The sequence below is a fragment of the Stegostoma tigrinum genome, chromosome 25 (genome assembly GCF_030684315.1).
Source record: "Stegostoma tigrinum isolate sSteTig4 chromosome 25, sSteTig4.hap1, whole genome shotgun sequence".
NCBI lineage: Eukaryota > Metazoa > Chordata > Chondrichthyes > Orectolobiformes > Stegostomatidae > Stegostoma > Stegostoma tigrinum.
Genome location: NC_081378.1, coordinates 28,247,650 through 28,270,333, shown reverse-complemented (window position 1 = coordinate 28,270,333; position 22,684 = coordinate 28,247,650). Strand labels below are relative to the sequence as shown.

The 22,684-nt window shown below is 39.0% G+C and overlaps 1 protein-coding gene across 1 annotated transcript in view; it reads right to left on the bottom strand.

Moving 5' to 3' along the window:
* Nucleotides 1-22,684, bottom strand: part of LOC125463446 (putative interleukin-17 receptor E-like) — a 38,662-nt gene that overhangs the window by 5,247 nt on the left and 10,731 nt on the right. The window contains exons 5-15 of the mRNA XM_048554710.2: nucleotides 18,084-18,198; nucleotides 17,550-17,594; nucleotides 16,197-16,336; nucleotides 15,469-15,537; nucleotides 15,039-15,093; nucleotides 11,451-11,614; nucleotides 8,965-9,009; nucleotides 7,859-7,916; nucleotides 4,522-4,670; nucleotides 3,989-4,054; nucleotides 3,546-3,603 (exon numbers count right to left, since the gene is read on the bottom strand). Coding sequence (XP_048410667.1) covers nucleotides 3,546-3,603; nucleotides 3,989-4,054; nucleotides 4,522-4,670; nucleotides 7,859-7,916; nucleotides 8,965-9,009; nucleotides 11,451-11,614; nucleotides 15,039-15,093; nucleotides 15,469-15,537; nucleotides 16,197-16,336; nucleotides 17,550-17,594; nucleotides 18,084-18,198 — 964 coding nt within the window. The remainder of the gene's footprint in view (nucleotides 1-3,545; nucleotides 3,604-3,988; nucleotides 4,055-4,521; nucleotides 4,671-7,858; nucleotides 7,917-8,964; nucleotides 9,010-11,450; nucleotides 11,615-15,038; nucleotides 15,094-15,468; nucleotides 15,538-16,196; nucleotides 16,337-17,549; nucleotides 17,595-18,083; nucleotides 18,199-22,684) is intronic.

Here is a 22,684-nt window from a genome sequence, read left to right as displayed (position 1 = left end):
TTGTGCTCATGACCAGATGTTCTCTTTTCTCTGTGATGTTGGTTGTTGTGATGTTAATCGAGAGATAAATATCAACCAGAACATCAGGAAGAACTCCCCTTCTTTCTCAAAGAGTCCCACGTTACCTTTTAATCACCACCAGAGACAGATTTCCTTCAAACAGGGAAGGCTGAGTGAGGATCTGATTGCAGTGAACATCGGCAGGAAAATAGGGAGACATTTTTCCCCCTACTAGACAGGAAAATAACCAAAGGATCCAAGTTTTAGGCAAGGAACAGAAGGTTTGGAAGGACTTTGAGGAAAAGAAAATTGACCCACAGAGATAGTGAAGAAGGTGTTTGAAATGCTTGCCTCTATTGGTCAGTGCATTGTGCGTAGGATTTGGGAGGTCATGTTGCAGCTCGACAGGACATTGATTAGGCCAAGTTTGGAATACTGGATGCAATTCTGGTCTCCCTGTAACAGGAAGGATATTGTGAAAATTGAAAGGATTCAGAAAAGATTTTCAAGGATGTTGCCAGGGTTGGAGGGTTTGAGCTAGAAGGAGAGGCTGAATAGGCTGGGGCTATTTTCCCTGGAGCTTCAGAGGCTGAGGGGTAACCTTATAGAGGTTTACAAAATCATGACAGATGTGGATAGGGTGAATCGATAAGGTCTTTTCACTGAGGTGAGGGAGTCCAAAACTAGAGGGCATAGGTTTAAGATGAGAGGTGAAAGATTTAAAGGGGACCTAAGGAGCAATATTTTCATGCAGAGAATGGTGCATGTATGGAATAAGCTGCCAGAGGAAGAGGTGGAGGCTGGTACAACTGCAACATTTAAAAGGCACCTGGATGGCTACATGAATTGAAAGAGATCAGAGGGATATGGACCAAATGCTGGAAAACGGAAGTAGATTAATTTAAGATGTCTGGTCGGCATGGACAAGTGGGAAAGAAAGGCCTGTTTCCACGTGCTCCAGCTCTATGACTCTGATTCTAGTTCTGGGTATCTGAAATTGGCTTCCTAAAAACTTCAGATCTAATTAAATGAACTCTTGAAATGCCATAGCATACAAGACTACAGGCCAAATGCTAGAAAATGAGGTCAGGATAGATTGTTTCAGAGATAATGGGAACTGCAGATGCTGGAGAATCCAAGATAATAAAATGTGAGGCTGGATGAACACAGCAGGCCAAGCAGCATCTCAGGAGCACAAAAGCTGACGTTTCGGGCCTAGACCCTTCATCAGAGAAGGGTGATGAAGGGTCTAGGCCCGAAACGTCAGCTTTTGTGCTCCTGAGATGCTGCTTGGCCTGCTGTGTTCATCCAGCCTCACATTTTATTATCCAGGATAGATTGTTGTTTGATGACCACAATAATAATGTATGCTTGGAGCCTGAGCACAAAGATAGGGTTCTAAATGAATACCTTGGGTCAGCACTCACTAGTTACAGGGCCAATATGGACATAGAAACTGTAGAGATGGTCTGTGATATAATTAAAGAAATTAGCATAGACAAAGAGGAAATTCTGAATAGTCTAACAGACTTACAAGTAGATAAAATTTCAAGGGTTCAATGAAAAGTATCCCAGTTTGTGCTTGAGTGAGGCAAGGGAGAAAATTGCAGGAGTGCCTAGATCACTTCAATTCCCCTCTGCCCACAGCAACGGTTCCAGAGCATTGGAGGACAGTCAATGTAATAGTGCTTTTCAAGAAGGAAGCAAGAATAGACAGGCCGGTCAGTCTGACCTTGGTAGTGGGGAAACTATTGGAAGCAATTGTGTGGGATAGAATTAATCTGCATTTGGATAGTCCAATGGTTTTGTTAAGAGAAGGTTAGGTATGACCCACTCGATTGATTTTTTCAAAGACGTGACCCCATGTATAGATGAAGACAATGCTTCTGATGTAGTCTACTTGGAATTCATCAAGGTTTTTGATAAGGCCCTACATGGGATACTGTTAGCAAAGGTAAGAGCCAATTGAATCCAGGGAAATATGGCAAATTGGATCCACAATTGTCTGAGTAGCAGGAAACAAACGGTGATGGTTGAGGTGTGTTTTTTCTAACTGGAAGTCTGTGTCCAGTGGGATCCCACAAGGTTCAGTGTTGGGACCCTTGCTCTTTGTGGATATATAAATGATTTAGAATGTACGAGGGTTGATCAGTAAGTTTGCAGGTAGCCTAAAAATTGGTGTGGCGGTAAGTAGTGAGGAGGTTAGCCCTAGACTGTAAAGAGGATATAGACAGGCAGTCTGGTCAGAAAGGCAGAAATGGAATTCAATCTGGATAAATATGAGGTGACATACTTGGACAGAACAAACAAGGCAAGGGAATTCATAATGAATGATCGAACCCTAGGAAGCATCTAGGATCATAAAGGCCTTGGTGTGCTTGTACACCAGTCCATTAAGGTATCAAAACAAATAGATAAAATGGTTAAGAAAGCATTAGTTGAAGCACTGAGTTGAACAGCAGGGATTTTAAAAGAGGTAATTGAGCTCAGTTGGCTGGACAGCAGATTTACCACACAGACTGATGCCATAGTATATATTCAATTCTCCTTCTCAACCTCTCCCTTTGCCTGAGGCATGGAGACCCTTAGGATCACTAGTTATCTCTTTCTAATAAAAAAGTAGCCCTGTAGTCTGATAAGGCCATGGCAACTTTGCCTTTACCTTTATAAAATTTTGGTTAGACACAGCTAGAATATTCTGTGCAGTCTTGGAATCCAAGCTTTGGAGGGTGTGATAGCGCTGGAGAGGGTGAGGGGGAAGAGGAGGTTTACCACGATGTTGCATTGGCCGGAAAGTTCAGTTATGAAGAAGATAGTTAGGGTTGTTTTCCTTGGAGCAGAGGAGATTGAGGCGCATCAAATTATGAGAGGCATAGATGAGGTAGACAGGAAGAAATGTTTTCTCCTGATGGAAGGGTCAATGACTGGGAGCATAGATCTCAGGAAAAAGGCAGACAATTTAGAGGAAATATGAGGGAAAATCTTTTCACCCGGGGTTGTGGGAATCCGGAACTCACTGCCCGTTAGGGTAGTAAAGGCAGACACCCTCATAATATTTAAGTAGTATTTAGATATGCACTTGTGATGCTAAGACATGCTATGCTGTGGGCCAAGTGTTGGAAAATGGGATCCTCAGAACTGCTCTGAGGGAGGGTCACCGGACCCGAAACGTTAAATCTGTTTTCTCCTCCACAGATGCAGCCAGACCTGCTGAGCTTTTCCAGAAACTTTGTCTTTGTTCCTGATTTACAGCATCCGCTGTTCTTTTGGTAAGGATAATTAGGTGGTTGCTTTGACCAGCAGTGACATGATGGCTGAAAGCCCTACTTCTATGCTGTAAAAGCATACAATCTGTGAGAAGGGACCTTAGCTTAATGGCACATCAGAAAGATCGTGCCTCCAACAGTGCAGCCACCCATCGATATGAACTGCATGTTGTAACAAATTATTTGAAACAATTTATTCAGTACAAATAGAACAGTGAAACACACTAGATATCTCAGCAGAAAAACTTCCCAAAGAAAAAAGATAAATCAGCTACTTACTACACACGATGTCGCAGAACTGAATCCGAACAGAATATTCAATATCTGTCCGCCATCCCTGTTGGGACAAATCATTTAAATTTATGTTGTCAATTATTAATAATTATATTTTTTTTAATTAAAGGAAATGTAGCCCTGGGTGTACTGGAAATTCTGGCAATTAGCGACATACTATAAATATCTTGATCATCCTGGCTGCAGAAGTGAAAGTGACCAGATTCTGTTGCTTCAAATTAATATTGATCAAATCCTTGCTCGATGCATTTTGGTGAAATGCATGTGTTCTAATGCTTCCAACCCTTCCCATGGTAAAATGGGCTGCTCTGGTTTGTCTTGTATTGAATAAGTCATCAAAAACACAACCAATACGAGTCTCCAGCTTCAGAACAGGAAGCTTAAGTTTAAGAACAGAAATCTTTGCTAATCTGAGAACACTCACATACCTGTATGCAAACATCCCTCTCACAGTCTTCCTGCGACAGGTTAAAAACTTGAGAATAGACACCCATCTGCAACATAAAATATTTTGAGGAGTTATTGCTTTGAAGCAAGATCTAATATGTAAATCAATGAACAACTCTGTGGTTATTGCAAGTCTTCCTATTAAAAACAGCTACCTCAAAAACATTACTCAAATTATGTCAAAGGAAGACCAAGTACAACATGATTTCTTTTCCATATGATGTTTATTTTAAAATGCCAAGCAAGGTCGGTTTTGAATGTTGAGTGAGAGTCAAATAATTAAATAACTAATTTAGTTGCATAATGCAAAACAGCTCCTTTTAAGAGTTACTATTAAATTTAAGCCTTATTTTAGTTGGATTAGGAAAAGCTGTATTTTGTAAATTTTAGTGTATCTGAATATTTGTAAGCCTTCTCATGTTTGTGGTGAAAATATTTTGCTGTTTCATACAAACATACATAGCATCTTTAGTCCTATTGACGACTGTGTGGTTTAAAATCAACATGAACTCACTGTATTTGCAGTAACTTGCAGTTCCTTCAGTCGGTCACACTCATGGGGTGCAGTTCTGTTACACAAAGCCAACTTGAATTCAGCCTTATCCAAAGTCTTGAATGTAAACTTCAGTTTACCGAACTGCTCATCAGTACTCATGATCCAAACTAGATTAAAAAAAATTTGTTAACTGGTAACCATCATGCCTTGAAGTCTATTCTGAAAATAGTACACTCGTAGTTTTGAGATGAGGACTTCAGTTTATGTCCAATAAATCTAAAGTTTTGAATCAGTTCCAAGGGTTTAATTTCAATGACATCTTGACTTTGTGTGAGAGTGTAAAACAATTGTAACGTACCAACATAAAAAAAATGAAAAAACTGCAGATGCTGTAAATCAGGAATGAAAACAAAGTTGCTGGAAAAGCTCAGCAGGTCTGTCAGCATCTGTGAAGGAAAAAAAAGAGTTAACGTTTCGGGTCCGGTGACCCTTCCTCAGAACTGCCAGTTCTGTGGAATGGTCACTGGATCCGAAACATTAACTCTGTTTTTTCCTCCACAGATGCTCCCAGACCTGCTGAGCTTTTCCAGCAACTTTGTTTTTGTTGTTGATACTGTATCAACAGGTAGTTTTAAATCACTTCTTAATAAAATCCAAATTGGTAACTGCTTTACTATCTCCCATTTTGCACTCTGATGTAAAGGTAAATTCTACACCAGATACACACATTATCGTGGGCAGCATGGTGGCTCAGTGGTTAGCACTGCAGCCTCAAAGCGCCAGGGAGCCGGGTTCGCCTCGGGCGACTGTCTGTGTGGAGTTTGCACATTCTCCCCGTGTCTGCATGGGTTTCCTCCGGGTGGTCTGGTTTCCTCCCACAGTCCAAAGATGTGCAGGTTAGGTAGATTGGCTATGCTAAATTGCCCATAGTGTTCAGGGGTGTGTGGGTTATAGGGGGATGGGTCTGGGTGGGATGCTTCAAGGGGCAGCGTGGACTTGTTGGGCCGAAGGGCCTGTTTCCACACTGTAGGGAATTTTATCTAATCTAATTATTCAGGAGGTTGGATTTCACATAACCTTTCCAGGGTTATCAGGGGGTAGTGGCAGGGGATCATGTAAAATAAATCAAGTGATCAGCCTGCAACCCACATGCTCACCATTCAACTCACCCCCACAGAATGCTACATGGGTGACTGCTGCCCACCTGCCATATATAAATAAATAAAAGGATCAATGAGGCCTGTTTACAAGGTATTGACTTCAATGTACACCAGTCAAAGCAGAATACGGTTAGCACAGGCAACTGAGCAGAAATGGGCAGGCTATTTTTAATAGCTAGATGGGAAAAGACAGGAAAGAAAGGTGAAGACGTACGTTTGTCCTTTTTGGAGACCATCTTCTCTCCAAAATGCCACAGGCCTTTCTTTGGTATCCACCTGTCCTCAAAAACCAGGACACACCTTCACCACCACTGCACAGCCCCCATCATAAATCCCTGGGCTCTCTGATCCCTCCCCACTCTAAATCCTCAGGACCTGCCTTTCTAGGACAACTGTGATCTCCTCAGTGGTCCTGACAATGCCCACTACTGGCTGACTTTGCACAGAATGGTGGATGGAGTTCCAAGCCTGGCTTGTAACTCCTCACAGAGAAATGGAAATCCTATTGTTAGTCAGTCAACTTAGCTGGCCCATAATGTATGGTGGTTGCGTATCAGCTGCATATCAGCTTCCAGTTGACTGTCCATCTGGCCAGTGCATGCAAAATACAGCCAAATGGTCTGTCGACTCATGCAAAAGACTTTGGTATCTACTACATATTTGTTTTAATGTAAGTCTGTTGACAGTTGTAGCAACTTCCAAACAAAGATGTGTTTAATTATCTAAGTTGAAAACAATAAGGAATTTATCAACTGCTCTCTGGTATACATTTACCTTAAATGAGAAAAAACAAATTGTTTCGTGAAAGAAAAGGGAACCTGATGACAACAATAGTTATAACAATAAAATAGTCTTCACTCTGTAGAATATAGCAGGCAATTTGCATCTTTTACAGAATCACAGTAGTGTTATGGCACAGAAAGAGGCTATTCAATCCATCGTGCCTGTCTGGCTCATTAAATGAGGGTCATTGCCTAGTGTCAATCTCCTGATATTTTCTACCATTCCCTTGTACATTATTTTCATCCAAAAATTTATCTAATACCCTCTTGATTGCCTCGGATCACACACCCCTCCATCACACTTCCAGGCAATGCATTGTATACCCTAAATAGAATGAAGAAAACATTTTTCCTCAAGATCCTGTCAAATTTTTTTTGTTTTTAAACGTAAATAGAAACAAATGTTCAGTCAAAAAGCTATGATATAGCTTCAAAATTGCTAATGGAAACACAGAAGACATAAAAAGGCATATTGTTGCACCATTTTATGGTTGTCTCCTTGAAACATGTTAGCACACCTCCAGCAATTCAGTACAAGGATGAGCTTAAACAATGCCTTTTTGAACAAGCATGCCTCAGGTACTTTTCCTTTTGTTGCTTGCTCTTAAATAACTTAGCTTACAGGATGCCAGATTTTTTATACTTTGGACAGCCTCCTTTGGGTGCTATGAAGAAAAACTTGCCCTTCCTAGGTTTCTAAGTTACAATCATGTCCCTTAGATGTCTCCACCCCTGCAAATCTTCACTATGATATTATAAAAAATATTGACCTTAAAATTATTCATTCAAAACAAGACATGAAAAAACTTAGGATGTCACCAATTTGACAACTTTTGAAATTTTATTTTCAACTTTTATAGTATTAATATATGATCAATGTTCCCACCTCATTGCAAATCTCAACAAATTTATCAGTCATCCCGATTTATGGACATTTCCATAAAGCCACCATATAACAAACCATATGGCATTCTGAGGAAGAGTCACTGGATCTGGAATGTTAACTCTGCTTTCTCTCCACAGATGCTGCCAGGCATGCTGAGTTTTTCCAGCAGTTTCTATTTTTGTTTCTGATTTCAAGCATCTTTCATATTTTACATAGCAAATACAATGTTTAATTCCCTCCAGTCACTCACATGTTGATAGATTCACTTTGGAAGTCTGTCTGCATTAGATTAAAACAGTCATCCACATTTTTAGGAAGTTAAATGTGAATGTAACACTATACACGTAATGTAAACCCACACATCATCCAGGGCGTGAACCATTGCTGCCTAATCCCAATGTAGTGTTACAAGCTCTGCCCCAAATGAAGTCACTTAACTGACTAGAGATTAAACCTGGGACAGCAGGATCTGAGAGGCTCAGGGCCATATGACACAATGAGCACCTTCCTTCAAAATGTATTTTTACCTGGTAAATATCCAAAAGCAAAAGGACATCTGACCCAAACACCTTCATTTGTGGTAAACTATAAAACAAAGTTTAAAGTACAATACATTAGGGTGATGAGTATGAACAAATCTTGAGTTTAAAATGCTGAAAAGACATAAAATATTCACATTTTTAAAACTTGTATGCACAAGGTGAACATTCAGTATAGAAGATCAGGGCAGCATCTTTGAGAATAGAATTTTGCTCCAAAAATACAATTTCTATATTAGACGAAATACTCCCAACTCTATACTTTATTGAGAAAATTTAGAAGTGCTGTGTTGGAGAACTCAGCATTTAGCACAGTCCACACATACACCAAATGATCCCTGCCTTGTCTCGAAGTCTGCACTGATTGATTGATTTTAACCGTTGAGTAGCAGTAGGAGTAACACAATTCATTTTCGCATCTGGATTGAACAAAATCAAAATCAACAGATCCAGAATTCCTGTTCTAGATGGCAGGCAACAGCTAGAAGATGTGCATGGGTGGAGCAAACTAAACAAAAAAAAACACACGCTTAGGTGTGAGAGATAATGGGAACTGCAGATGCTGGAGATTCCAAGATAATAAAATGTGAGGCTGGATGAACACAGCAGGCCAAGCAGCATCTCAGGAGCACAAAAGCTGACGTTTCGGGCCTAGACCCTTCATCAGAGAGGGGGATGGGGGGAGGGAACTGGAATAAATAGGGAGAGAGGGGGAGGCGGACCGAAGATGGAGAGTAAAGAAGATAGGTGGAGAGAGTGTAGGTGGGGAGGTAGGGAGGGGATAGGTCAGTCCAGGGAAGACGGACAGGTCAAGGAGGTGGGATGAGGTTAGTAGGTAGCTGGGGGTGCGGCTTGGGGTGGGAGGAAGGGATGGGTGAGAGGAAGAACCGGTTAGGGAGGCAGAGACAGGTTGGACTGGTTTTGGGATGCAGTGGGTGGGGGGGAAGAGCTGGGCTGGTTGTGTGGTGCAGTGGGGGGAGGGGATGAACTGGGCTGGTTTAGGGATGCACACGCTTAGGTGTGTTTATTAAACATTAACTAGAAAATAAAGAAAATCAAATTCTATTTAAGATGAATAAAAGGAAAAATTTTACCTTAACACAAAGCCTTGGATGTGGATCCACACGTGAATACCTCACCTATTCAATAAAGTTGAAATAGCCAGCATTATTTTCCACACAAGAACTGATTGTGCTACTTCTAAAAATCAAAACTATATGTATTAAAGCATCTACTTCAAGACAATTTGGATGACAAAAGCCATGCAGATTACTGTATTTTATTCATTTAGAGTGACCCTTGGTTTTCCAATTGTGTCTAATTGGTGATTAGACGATGCTATGGTGTTCAGCTCCACAATCTTACTGAGGATTGAAATCTGCGCATTAATAATGCCTGAAAATGAAGAAACATTTCCTTTTCAATCCTAAACTGGTCCTTCCTTGTTTTGAGTTCATTTGAATGGCTGTCACTATTTAACATTGATTTCCAGTTCCAGACTGCGGTTTGCATGAAGTTGCATACATTGCATTAACTCTCTGATAAAAGCAGGAAAAAACTTGTGAGACAGAGAGAGAGAGAGAGAGGGAGAGAGAGAGAGAGAGAAAAGCCTAAATCAGGCAGTTGTACAGACAATTCTGGATGTTGTTGTAAAAGGTAGCTGATCTGAAAGGGTTAATCTGAGCTGTGCTGAAATTCCAACATTCTGATACATGACACAACCAATCGGTGGAGAATCAGGCTGACAGCAGTTAGACATGGTCTCCCAATGGAAATACACACCTTCACTACCTCTCATTGGTAGTGTTCAATATGCCTACAAGTTAACATAACTTGTATATAGTTAATGAGATAGATAAACTACATTTTATCATCAAGGAATACAGCTGCTTCCTATTTTGGTCTATGCTCCTCCACAAACCACAGAACAGCCTTTAGACCAAGGTTGGCAGGTGGATTGGTGCCAGCAATCTGTCACCACCCACAAGCCATCAGTGGTTGGTACAAAGGCATCACATGTTATAACATGGTGACAATAACGGGTGTCCCTCTATTTTTCTAACAGGGTCTCAGCTTCAAATACAGAGGTCACTTCCATTTTCTGCGAACATAGAAAATAACTGACCTAATTTTACTCGTTCAATGGATAACGTCTACTGGCAAATGAGGCTCAGTTCTTCACCTTGGGAAAGCACATGTCAAACCGCTCAACAGCTGGGGACTAAGATGAAGCAAATATTTTAGTCAGCGCAGGGTGATGTGGTTTCTTATTACTGAGGAGGGACCAAGGCAAATTTGAAGTGAGGTTTTATGCATATGTTAATCTGTGTGTTCACTTACTGTAAAATGAAACAATATAACAACTCATATTAGGTCTCATTTCATTAAAGTTTTAATCAATTTACCTGCTTGAAGATAGAAGCAATACAACCATCATCTGTGTAGTGATAATATTTTATTCTTCCTTATGTGAAAAGTTTTTAAAATATCTTTACAAATGCAAAGAAGGAATATCGAAATAAATGAAGAAATATGCTGCTCAAATCACACTTTTAAAAAAATAAAAGAACTGCAGTTTAACATTCGCTTATTGAGACTGAATTCCACTATTGATTTTCTGGCAAAATCTGCCTAAGTATTTCAAAACTTGAGCTTTGGTCCAATTGTAATGGATCACCCTTTCGCAGTTTGGAAAATCCCCTGTAGTAATCTGGGCTTCATCAATTTGCTGCTATGTTTAATTCTCCAAATCTCTAGCTCTCCAGAGTTGTTCTGATGCCCTCAGTCATGACTGGACTAGTTCATTGGCTGCTAAGCCCCACAGAAATATCACATATACCTTATTGTATTCAGATCATAATGGCAAGGTTTCTGTTGGAACAAGCATGAAAGTTTTATTGAACAAAGTGATCAATCAGAAAATGGAAATAATTGGCATTAAAGAAATCTTGCTAGCTGAAAAATGTTATACTATACAATCATACTATTATCCCTATTTCTAAAGTGCAAAACATACCCTGAAATCACCACAACGTGAGCTAATCATTCTGAAAACTTGGAAATGGTTCAAATTAGAAAGCACACCTTGTGTTGAAAGGTCAAATTTGTGGTTGCTAGTCAGAAGAGGAAATACAGGCTCAATATTAGCATATATAAAATGTTTTCTTTGGCTTCAGTTGTGCAAATTGCTGCTTTGCTTTATGTCTTTTGAAATAGTTAGATGACGAAACAAATTCCTGTTCCCTTTTCTCAACATAAATTACAATTTTAAAAAAGTCACCCACTTCCTTTTGGAAAGAACTAATGATTTTCCCTTAATTCCGTCATTATTCTCAAAATTATGCCCTCCGGAATAGATTTGGCCACCAGTGAATTACTGCTTTTCCCCAAATGATCTTGCCAATGCCATTTAAACTAACCATGTGCTCCTGAGATGCTGCTTGGCCTGCTGTGTTCATCCAGCTACACACTTCGTTATCCTATTCCCTCCTCACCTTTTAAGCTCTAGAAAAACATTCTTAGAGATTTGTCATGGTGCCAATGGTTGTTTTGTATTCAAATTCTAATTATATGTACTTACTTTATGTTGTACTTTGTGGAAGGAATTTTGCAGATCAATGCAATGGTCACTGCTTTCAGTCATCCAGCAGAGGTTTACACTGACTTCCACAGGACAAGCCAATTCCCAGGCCAATTCCTGTGATACATGATCGTACATTATACCATTCCAGAGTTCAGATGTATCTGAAGTCAGATATCAGAAACTGGGTTAAAGAATATTCACAACTGCAAAGTTATAATTGGTATTAATGTATGATTTGTCGGTGCCAATGAACATGTATTTATCCTTAAAATGTTTTTAATGCATGCCCAGTTCTCTTAAGTGATTCAATTTAATTTCACTGAAAAATCACTTTTAAACATTCTATACTAATCTATTAATTGGAATCTTCTGCATATCTCACCTCATGACTCCCCAAAGCCTATACTCCATTGACAAGAAAGTCAGCAGTCTGAAGGAATCCTCGCCTTTTCACTGGATAGGTGCAGCTCCGACAACAATCAAGATATTCTAGTGGCAGCCCTTGGGCAACCTTCTACGTTTTCTCCCAACACACAGTGACAGCAGTGTATCCCAGCCATAGGATGTGTCACAGCAACTCACCGAGAGTCCTTCAACAGTAATTTCTAAATCTTCAGCCTCTACCACTTAGAAGGGCAAGTGGAACTGATGACATGTTCCCCTCCAAGCCACACAATTAGACTCAGAACAGTATCATAATACCTTCACTGTTACTGGGTGAACACCCTGGAACTATCTTCCTTAAGCAATGTTAGTCTGTCTCCAAAAGGATATTTTGCCTCATATAACAATGTTTATTTTATCCCTCATAAACTAAGAAACTAGGCATAGATGCCAGGCAGAGAATTCAACAGACATTTATTCAAGGTAACTATTATATACAAGCATTATATTCAGACACATATGCATCTGGAAAAGCTTAAAGCTATTAAATTATAATAGAGCAGCATGCTTCAAGTGAATCTAGGATAAAATGGAGTAGGAGACCTTTACACCCTCAGGTTACATGCTCCGATACACAGTGACAATGTCTCTTAAAAGGAATCTTAATATAGATACACAATGGAATAAACTGCATCACAGGGACTACAGCCATTCAGGAAACTCACCATTACCTTCTCAGAGGCAATCACATCCTGGGAAACAACATAAAGTAATTGTATGCACTGGTTGATATTATTTTTTGTTAGACTGAGCTTACTAGCAACTGTGTGCCTATGACCAGCCCCTGGACCAGTTGAATTGAATGTTGACCCAGCTGCCTTTATATTGGAGTGGCCCATTGTCAAGTCCCACCTGCTCCAGAGGTGTGTAGTAACATCTCCGAACAGGCGTATAGGATTGAAAAATAAAGAAAAGCAGCAAATAGCTTTGGAATCAACTATCACAAGTTTTAACTTCCAGATCTTTCACAATGGGTTACTCAGATTGTGTTGAAATATAGATGGAAAACAAGATACCTGTCCCCATATATCCTGACAAAAGCGGAGGAAAGTGATGAAGAAAATTACAAATTGTTGTACAAATATTAAACTAAGACTCTGGCTGAAATGAACAAACAGAAATAAATTATACTAGATCTTGGATGGACACAAATTAACAGCATATCTAGGCACAATACCACCCAACTCTGTTACTTCCATTTGTGAAGCCTTTCATTTGAAAAATCTCTCCAAACTTCCTAAACTGCATCAAATTTGAAAGTGTTTTGCTTCTACTGATTCACATCTACCAGCATATTGACTTAAAAGCCGTCAGCGATGTTTGAACAGTTGTATGAGACCAATCCACAATCCCCTAGCAATAAGTCAAAAATCAAACTCAGCTCCTGGAAGTGATTGTTAATCGCATTTCAACTTATGAACAGCTGACCCGAGGACCACTGATTAAATGAATAGTTGTTTTTAATTCGTAGCATTTTGTTTAACGTGTCAGTAAGTTAGCTTACTGCAACTACAGAAAACAAGATGTGCGATATAAAAGTTCCAGATGTCAGGGAAATCTATTTATTTATTGCAAAGGAAAATAATTTTCTGAAGAGCATGCTCATTCTGGCTGTTTATTTGATAGAATGGATGAATATTCATATCGAGTAGGAGCTTTTGCATTTATTCTTTTACCAAATGATGCTAATACAGATTTGAGAGAGTACATTACATTGAATAAAGTGCCTTCTGATGATTTATATTAGTTAAAGAATGTGAACATTAAAAATTAACTTACCCTGAAACTCCAGTCCCACCCAATTATTTGATAATCTGATTCGACATCACTAAACCACAATGACTGCAGTTCACAATCTAAATTGCATCGATTTGAGAGATTTTCAGCTGTAATCCTCTCAAATTTATAGGTTTTACTGTAATTGCAGCAAAGCTGAAATACCTTCCTTTGTCGTGCCAAAATCCACTGGTGATGTTAGAATTCCAGAAACGTAAACAATTTGCTATCAATTTCTGCTGTGCCAAATGTTTTTCTATAAATAAAATCCCCAAGATACAGTTTTCAAAATTAGAATAAATGAAGCAAGTGGTTCTCATTAAACGTATAACGAAGGTATGGCATAATCAACCAGGAAAGGCTATTCGACTAAAATTATAATTAGCCTAAGAAACAAGTCAGGGTGGAATCAACCGGCCCTGAAGCTAGTGGGACTGGAGACAGGAGGTGGGTCCTGGAAGCCTACTGCCTTCCCACCCTAACATGCTCTGGGTGGAAACGCCTGAGCACCATCTCACCACCACTACATGAAGCCTCATGAGTCAATAATGATCACTTAAGGACCAAGTGGAGCCCTAGTCCCCACCCGGGTTGCAATGATTATTCTAACACCAAAAGGAGTGGACGTAACAGTCCACCTAAATGACTTTTAAACCAGCGCAAGCAGGCTGTATGGTGGGGGTAAGAGTTCCACTGCATCAGCACTAACTTTTATATGACTGAGGGACTGGACATAGGTAGAAGATCTTGCCTCAGACACCCCTCTCTCCACAAACCCCAATGTTTCAAGTAGGCAGCGATAACAAGGTGTAGAGCTGGATGAACACAGCAGGCCAAGCAGCACCAGAGGAGCAGGAAGGCTGACGTTTCGGGCCTAGACCCTTCTTCAGAAAAATCCCTGGACTAAAAAGGGAACATTCATGATATGCAATCAATGCCCTTAACTCTGATATACATGATCCCCCACATATTTGGAGAGAATGCTTATTTTAATTTATGCTAACCCACCTGACCATTTGGGATGGGAATGGGTTTAGGGAGGGCAACAGAGTCCAGGTTCAAGCCCATGTCAAACATTGTCCATCCCACGTCCACCAGAAAACCAGGGGAAGAAGGATAGAAAACCTAAGCCACTGAATTCTGAATTAAATCAATAGGTAATTGTAACACTTTCAATCAGTGTTGCATCTGTTTCTGTTACAATCACACAATCACTGCCTAGTATTCTGTTCCATTCACAGAAGTAAAAGCCATTCCATTTGATTTATATCCCTGTCTATGTTCAATTTCATTCCAGATGTGTTTATTCAGTCAGTTAGAATGCATACAAAATTTTCTTTTAACAAGTTAAGTTCTGTGACTTACAGTTTTTAAATGGACAAAGTTGTGCCCTTCTAGCATCAGGCAATGCTGACCAGCCCTGGAAATAAAAGCACAAAACATGTTTCTCAGTAAAGTAAAAGATTTCATGTATTCTTTTCAATTGAAAGATCAGGTTTTTGCTGCAGAAAAGCAAAAACCTCAGAAAATAATCTGAAGATAACATTTACAAGTTTTATAAAAATATTGAAGGTTTTAAACAGAAGTACAACTTTTTCATCACATCACTTAATTAAAATCAATTCAATTAAAAACACTGATTTTTTAAGTTCCAATATATTTTGCACTTAGCCACCTCTTTAAATCTTTTATTGTCTCTGTATGCAGTAATTCATTAATATCTTTAAGAATGAAAAGACGAACATTTCACCTTTCAAATTCAATGAATAATAATGCAAATACACTCACTTATTACCTCAATACACAAACATGGCAATATCCGAGAGTATGGCAAGGTGACTTCTTTGGAATCTTGGACTTTAATCTATATTTAATAATAAAATAATTTTAGCAATCCCGCAATGACAATAATCATTCAATTATATAAAAGAGTAAAGAAGCAAATCCATAGCTCCAAAATCCCCAAGCCTGAAGGAAACAGATTTGGGGACGAGGAGGAAATCAGGTTTGGAACTACGCTGTAGAGAGATTCTGCTCTCTATTTCTTGGGCATTCCACTGACCTGGACTTCAGTGGGCAGATTACCAGTCTCCTCAGCTTATATTAAAGGGGGCTTATTGCAGCTGCAGATTAAACAAGGCCTTCCCAAAACACTTCTATCCTTTATAGCCTTAAAGGCTTCACTAGAAATAATGGATGGTAATTGTTAGTTTGTTTTGCTGACTAAGGTAATTTTCTTTAAACAGCTCAAATCTTTGGTCTGATTGCTGTATAGCTACATTAAAAGCCAAACAGTAAGTTCCTGGAGGTAAGAGGGTTCCAAGTGGCACTGTTCGAACTTATAAAGGCCCATCAGTGAGCCAAAACATAGCGTTGGAAATAGGCCACATGACACATAGTTTAGTGTGAATTGGCAGTCCCCTCCATCGTACTTCACCCAGAAGTGCAAACAACTAAAAATATGGGGCCTATATGTTTCAAAAGAGATGGAATTTAAGTCTAAACAAAACTGTGATCATTTACCAATGCACCGATTCCCAAATCTTCACAGGTAAACCATTTGTGGCACAAACGGACATGGTAGGCATGATCTTCTACGAAGTTAGAAACTTGAACAGATAATGTCTTCTGTTTTTTGTCAATAATATAATCTAATTTGCCAGCTGAAATAAAATTTAAAAAATAATTTAGTATTCAAATTCTAAAATCTGGTGTAATATTAACTAGTAGCTTATGCACGTCAATAACTCAATACCAATTTTTTTCTTTAAAAGATCATATTTTTTAGAAATGTGCACAATATCAAATTTGGTTATTTAAAATCACATACATTGTGGGCCAGCCTCAACCTATGAAAATGTTATGTTGTATTTCATTAAAATATAGACTACAATGGCAATGTATATTGGAAGACATTCCTGTATATTTTATGATTTACTCGGCATAATTCTAAAAACCCCAATTCAAGTCCAAGTTCCTGTTTGAAGCCGAACCATCACAGCATGATAACACATAAAAGAGAAGAAAAAGGCAAGGTAAAATAGTGGTATTGCTATTATATTAGTCATAGAGAGCCTTGGATTAATGACCCAGGTATACAAGTTTCAAAAGCCTGAATGGTAGCTAAGGAATTTACATTGTTTTATTGAATTCACTGTGGAATAAAACAGTAATAGTCTCTGTAATGGTAACCATTAAACTTTCCAAATGTTTTAAAACAATCTATTTGTTATATCAATGTCCATTAGGGAAGGAAGTAGGTCATGTTTACCCAGACTGGCCAACATGTGACTACAGACCCGTGGCAATATGATTGGCTCTGAAATGCCCTGACAAACTATTCAGATTTATTCAAAAGAGTCATCACACCATTTTCTCAAGAGCAGGTAGGATGGTCACAGATGCTGGTATCTTCCATATTAACAATAAGTGAATTAAATTTGAGCTTCTCCACAAGGTGGAGCAAGGAAGAACAAAGGACTAGCCAGCAATTTTGCAGGCGAAATTATCCTAGCCCCATAGTAAGGCCTGGAGATCGGATATAAGGAAACTATAGATGCTAGCGAGTTTTGAGAAAGTATAGATGGCCAATTAAGAGGCAACCTCCTGGAATATTGCTGAACCAGTCTCACTACAGGCCAGCAGAAGTTCAGGACCCCAATTTGATCTAACATTGGGATCTTGATTTCCATTGTAAAATATAGATGCTAGAGTTTCATTTCAGAAACCAGGGAAAAGGTTCCTCATCTCCTTGTAGCTCAATGCATGGCCCACGGAAATTTCAGGAACAAAATACAGAAGAAAATGATGGCGTATTAGAGCTTGAAGTAGTTATTACTCACTCAATTTGTATAATTTATTAGTATATTACTGTACCTATACAGGTTGAGACACTTTTTCCAATATCTTTCTCGTTGCAATCTAAAATAGAGAAACAAAGTTAAAATCCAGATGGTACCAAACTACTTCTGCAAGAATTGACATATAATCATAGAATGCTGATTCTCCCACCACCATCATCTGACAGATAAATCCAGCTCCTAGTCATGGGGCTTAATATGCACCAATTATGATGTGTGCGATAATATTACTTTCACAGTCCTATTCTCAACTGATAATGGTGAGAAGTTGCCGTCCCCTTAAGATAGCAGTAATTTTAGTTTCACATTGCTAGACAGCAACGTATACTTCATCCAAATTTTACACAAGGTTTGCACAATACAAAAAGGGAAGTTCAGTGAAAAGCAGAAATGGTTTTTAATCATACACAATGTTCATTAATTTTCATCACAAATTCACAAATGTACGCCACAAGATGATGTTTTAAATAAAATTGCAACTTAAACACCACACAACTGTCAAGGAAGAGTTGGTATTGCATACTTCAGTAAACTACCAGTATTTTTTTACCTCCTACTCGGTGCTCCCGTTTTATGAAGACATCACAATAGTAAGGGATTGTCTTAAGTGTCACGTAAACATATTCAGACACTTCAGCAGTGAAACAGTCATATTCAATTTGCACCTGTCATAAGAGAATAGCAGTGGTAACAAGAGTGTTTGGTTACAAATTTAAAAGATACACCACCTATTTTAAGGAAGTAACATTTCATTAATGTACAGTTAACATTTGAGCAGCCATGTCTGAAACAGGGACTCTATTATTTACTTGTCTTGGAAATTAGCAGGGCAATAAGATGTTTTGAAAAAAATGCTTTTGTGCTCCTAAGATGCTGCTTGGCCTGCTGTGTTCATCCAGCTCTACAATTTATTATCTCAAATTCTCCAGCATCTGCAATTCCCATTATCTCTTTAAAAGAAAGCATGCACAATTTTATAAACAGGGGACATAAACAAAGAGTTGAATGTCCAACCTCAGACATCATATTAACACATCACAAGAAGATCAAGTTGGTCAAAGTTTGATCAGAGATAAAAAGTAGGAATGCACAGTGGACATCAGAATCAGATCGACTGTGATCTTGATGAATGGCAGCGCAGGCTAGATGAATAAATGACCCCCTCCTGCTCCTAGTTCTTGGAGATTGGCAAATATCATTTGCGCCGAGTGACTGGACTGCTAAGGATATCAGTTCGGTGGACAGAAATTAAAGAAACTGGGACTGTTTTCATCAGAGCAATCTTTCTGACTAGAATCACTACATATTTCCAATATGCTTCACTTTTTTCCCCTGATTTTCAGCATTTGCAATATTTCGCCCTTTGTTTAAAAAAAAATCACCATGGTTCACTGGTGTCAATTGGTACTTCTCTCTGGACACAGTGCTTAACATTAACCTAGTATATTTGCTTCAGCAAAAATGGCAAATTGCTGCAGGCTGTTGGTAAAGCATTCAGCCAATAGTGATCAAGGCGTGAATACTAATAGGGAAATTTTCAAATGGTTAATCCTTTGATGGGGGAATTTAAGGCTCCATCAGTAAATCGCTGCCAGGATTATTTTAAGGTGGATCTTAATCCATCTATAATAAGCACATTAAAACTATTCTAAATAACAGAAGTAGGAACTTGATCCAACTATCTTAAACAATGGAAGATTGCTCATTTTCTCAATTAATTTTTTGGCGTGATTATGAAATTTGCATTGAACAGAGAACATCAATAAAGCTAAAATTTCTTCATGATATGAGAAATGTTAAGCAGCTGTTCTATAGCATACAGCAACATCCTACAGTTTTATATTAGCCTGAATTCTGAAACTTATACTACCCATTCACTTAGTAACATCTCTTTCAAAATAATTAAAGGTAGCATGAGATTAGAAACTTTGCAACTGGCTCGCTGAAATATCAGACTGAAACACAGGCTTGAAGCATCAATGTTCAAGAATAAGAATCAAAATCAAATCAAAGTGGCAAAGGATGGTTTCCTTAACTTTGAAACCTTAAGCAATAAATGCTGTCCAGTCAGCAATGCCCATGTCCCACAAATGAACAAAAAACAAAATTTAAAGTTTTGGTTGGGATCTCACACAGTACTTGGAATCAGATCCTATCCTAAACCAGGCTAATGGGAGCCTTTGCTTCTTGGAATAAATGAAAAATTACAAACAAATTACACATGCAAGTTAAGTATGCTTATGAATCTGACTATGCATATGAATAGAATGCATTCAGAGATTTACAAACAGGTTCTGATTTCAATTTATTCAAACCACATGAAATTTATGTAAATTTTCCTTTGTTGTCTCAATATCAGACTGTATGAGACCCAGTTTCACCATTACATAGTGATTTTTTTTAATTAATTGTTCAGCTGCACATTATGTATTTATTGATCCTGAGAACAGTCAACAGTCCATATCTATTTCTTTAGACCTTGTCAGACAAGCATAAGGCAGAACTTGAAGCCAGTCAAATGGCTGATTGAACCTGCTCTGCCATTCAATACAATCATGCCGTCAGCTTCAACTTCACTATACTGCCTGCTCCCCACATCCCTGGAGTCTGGAGAAACCCAAAAATCTGTCTAGTTTAGCCTTAAATAGATTCATTGACATCAAAACCAATGGGAATGCAGAATTGCAAAGATTCATGTTCTTTCAGTTGGAGAATTTTTTCCTCTCAAATGGTCAGCTCCCTACCCTGAAATTGTGCCCACTGGTTTTAGATACCCAGCCAAGGGAAATAATGTCTCACTATCTATCCTGTTAAGTTCTTTCACATTTCAATGAAAGACTAATCATTCTTCCAGTCTCCAAGGAATATATCTTGTCATAGGACAAACGCCCCATCCCGCAGAGACTATGTGTTATGCATCTTCTAGTCATTAGATACATTTGAGTGGTTTGTCAACTGCTTTTACACAATCCAGATTTCAGTCACCTATCAGCCAAGCTGGATAAGAGTGGCAAATTTCCTTTCAAAAACAAACTAGTGAGATTTTGACATCGGTTTTACAGATGTCAGCATTATAGTTTGCAAATTTTAAATTGAATTAATCTTCGAAGTAGCAATGATTGATTTGTACCTTTTTTTTATTTCTGGGGAAGAATATGGCTATCTCATAGGGGGTGCAATGACAATTCATCAGATTTCTGCTCAACCAGCCTATATTCCCTGGAGTTGAATGGAAAGAGGGATCACCTCATTGAAATGTATAATATCCTGCAAGCCAGGCTGCATCTGGAGGACAGAAGTCAACATTTCAGGTGTCACGCTTTGGGGTGGAGAAGCTGTAGATAAGGAGGGGGTGGAGGAGTGGAGGTGGAATGGTGGTGATAGGCAGACATTGGCAGTAGATATGACTTGGTTGGTAGATGGCAGGGATGAATCCGGTTGGTGGCTGGAAGGGAGGATCAGAAGGTGGAATAGAGGGAAGAGGTGGGGCTGGAAAGGAAGCCAGTGGATAAGTGGGAAGGTTTTTTTGAGAAATTGGAGAACTCAATGTTGACTTCTCCAAGCTATAGGGTTCCCAGGTGCATTATGGGTCATTGTGACACTGGAGGAGGCCAAGGCCAGACATATTGGAAGTGTGGTGGGGGTGGGGAGTTGAAATAGGCAATGACCAGGAAGTTAGGTTGGGCCTTAAGGTGTTCGGCAAAATGGTCATCTAGTCTACGTTTAGTCTCACTGATGCAGTGAAGACTCCATCAGGAACACCCGATTTAATAGACTAGCTTGGAGGAGATGTAGGTGAAGCTCTGTCTCACTTGGAAAAACTGTTTAGGTCCTCCTTCTCTCTTATGAAGGGTCTAGGCCTGAAACATCAGCTTTTGTGCTCCTGAGATGCTGCTTGGCCTGCTGTGTTCATCCAGCTTCACACTTTGTTATCTTGGATTCTCCAGCATCCGCAGTTCCCATTATCTCAAGGTGGACCCTTATATTTATTATGTTTGTGGGAAGGGTGTGGTTAAGAACTGTGGAGAGGAGAATGGAGGAGGCACAGTGGAGGGCTTTCTGGATGATAGAGGAGGGTAAAGAGCGTTGTCTGAAAAAGGCAGACATCTAGAATGCTTGGGAGTGGAACATCTCCTTGTCAGAAAATCAGCGACGGAGACAGAGGAATTGGAAAAATGAGATGAAGGATTCCAGCATCTGCAGTTTTTTTTGTCTCTAATGAAATATCCTGAGAAAGTTTGTCAAGGGTGAATGCTGGGAGGTTGCTCCCCCTAGTTTGAATGTCTAGAACTCTGGCAGGATTGTAATCTCAGGATAAAAGAGATTGACCATGCAGGACATAAAAAAGGAATTTCTGCACTGCAAATCTTTGGAGCTTTCTATTCCAGAGGGCTGAAATTTAAGAATGTAATTAGCCATAATCCAAAAAAACATAAGGCATGTCTCTGCCTTCATTCAAGACAGAGACACACACAAAGACAGAAGCATAATTTATCTTGAAGAACAGAACTCCAGCATTGTGGGGAAATTGAGAAAACAGATCTCTGAGAAATACCACAGCCAGAACAGGGACCGAACCCACACTGTGCATCACATGCCAGCCATCCAGTCAACTGAGCCCTACAAATGCATAGATATAGAATATATTCCTGATGGCGATCAATAGATCGTTGGACACTAAAGATCCACGCAGAATGGCATTGCAGTAGGAAAGTGGGGATAAAGTAGATATTTACTAGTCTTATCTTAATGAATAATCTTATTGGATGGGACAGCAAGCCTTAAGGGTTGTATGACCCACGTCTGCCCCCAGGTCTTATACTCTAATAATTATTCACACAATCACTACTCTTCTGTACCTTTACTGTAAACCATAATGAGTCAGCAGTATGTTAATCTAAGAAAATAGCATCAGAATGAGACATGTTGCTATTCAACTTTAAATCAGTCAGCAGATTGCAGACATTCTATGAATCATGAATACCACAAATTATTGACAATTTGCAACACTCCACTGTTAGATTGGCAAAATTGCATCCGCTGTTTAACTTCCCTATTATTTTCATCAAGTTGCTGTATTTTTATATTATTTATTGATTAAACTCATTCCAAAGAATCTAATAATTATACTACCTGAATGATTATTAATAG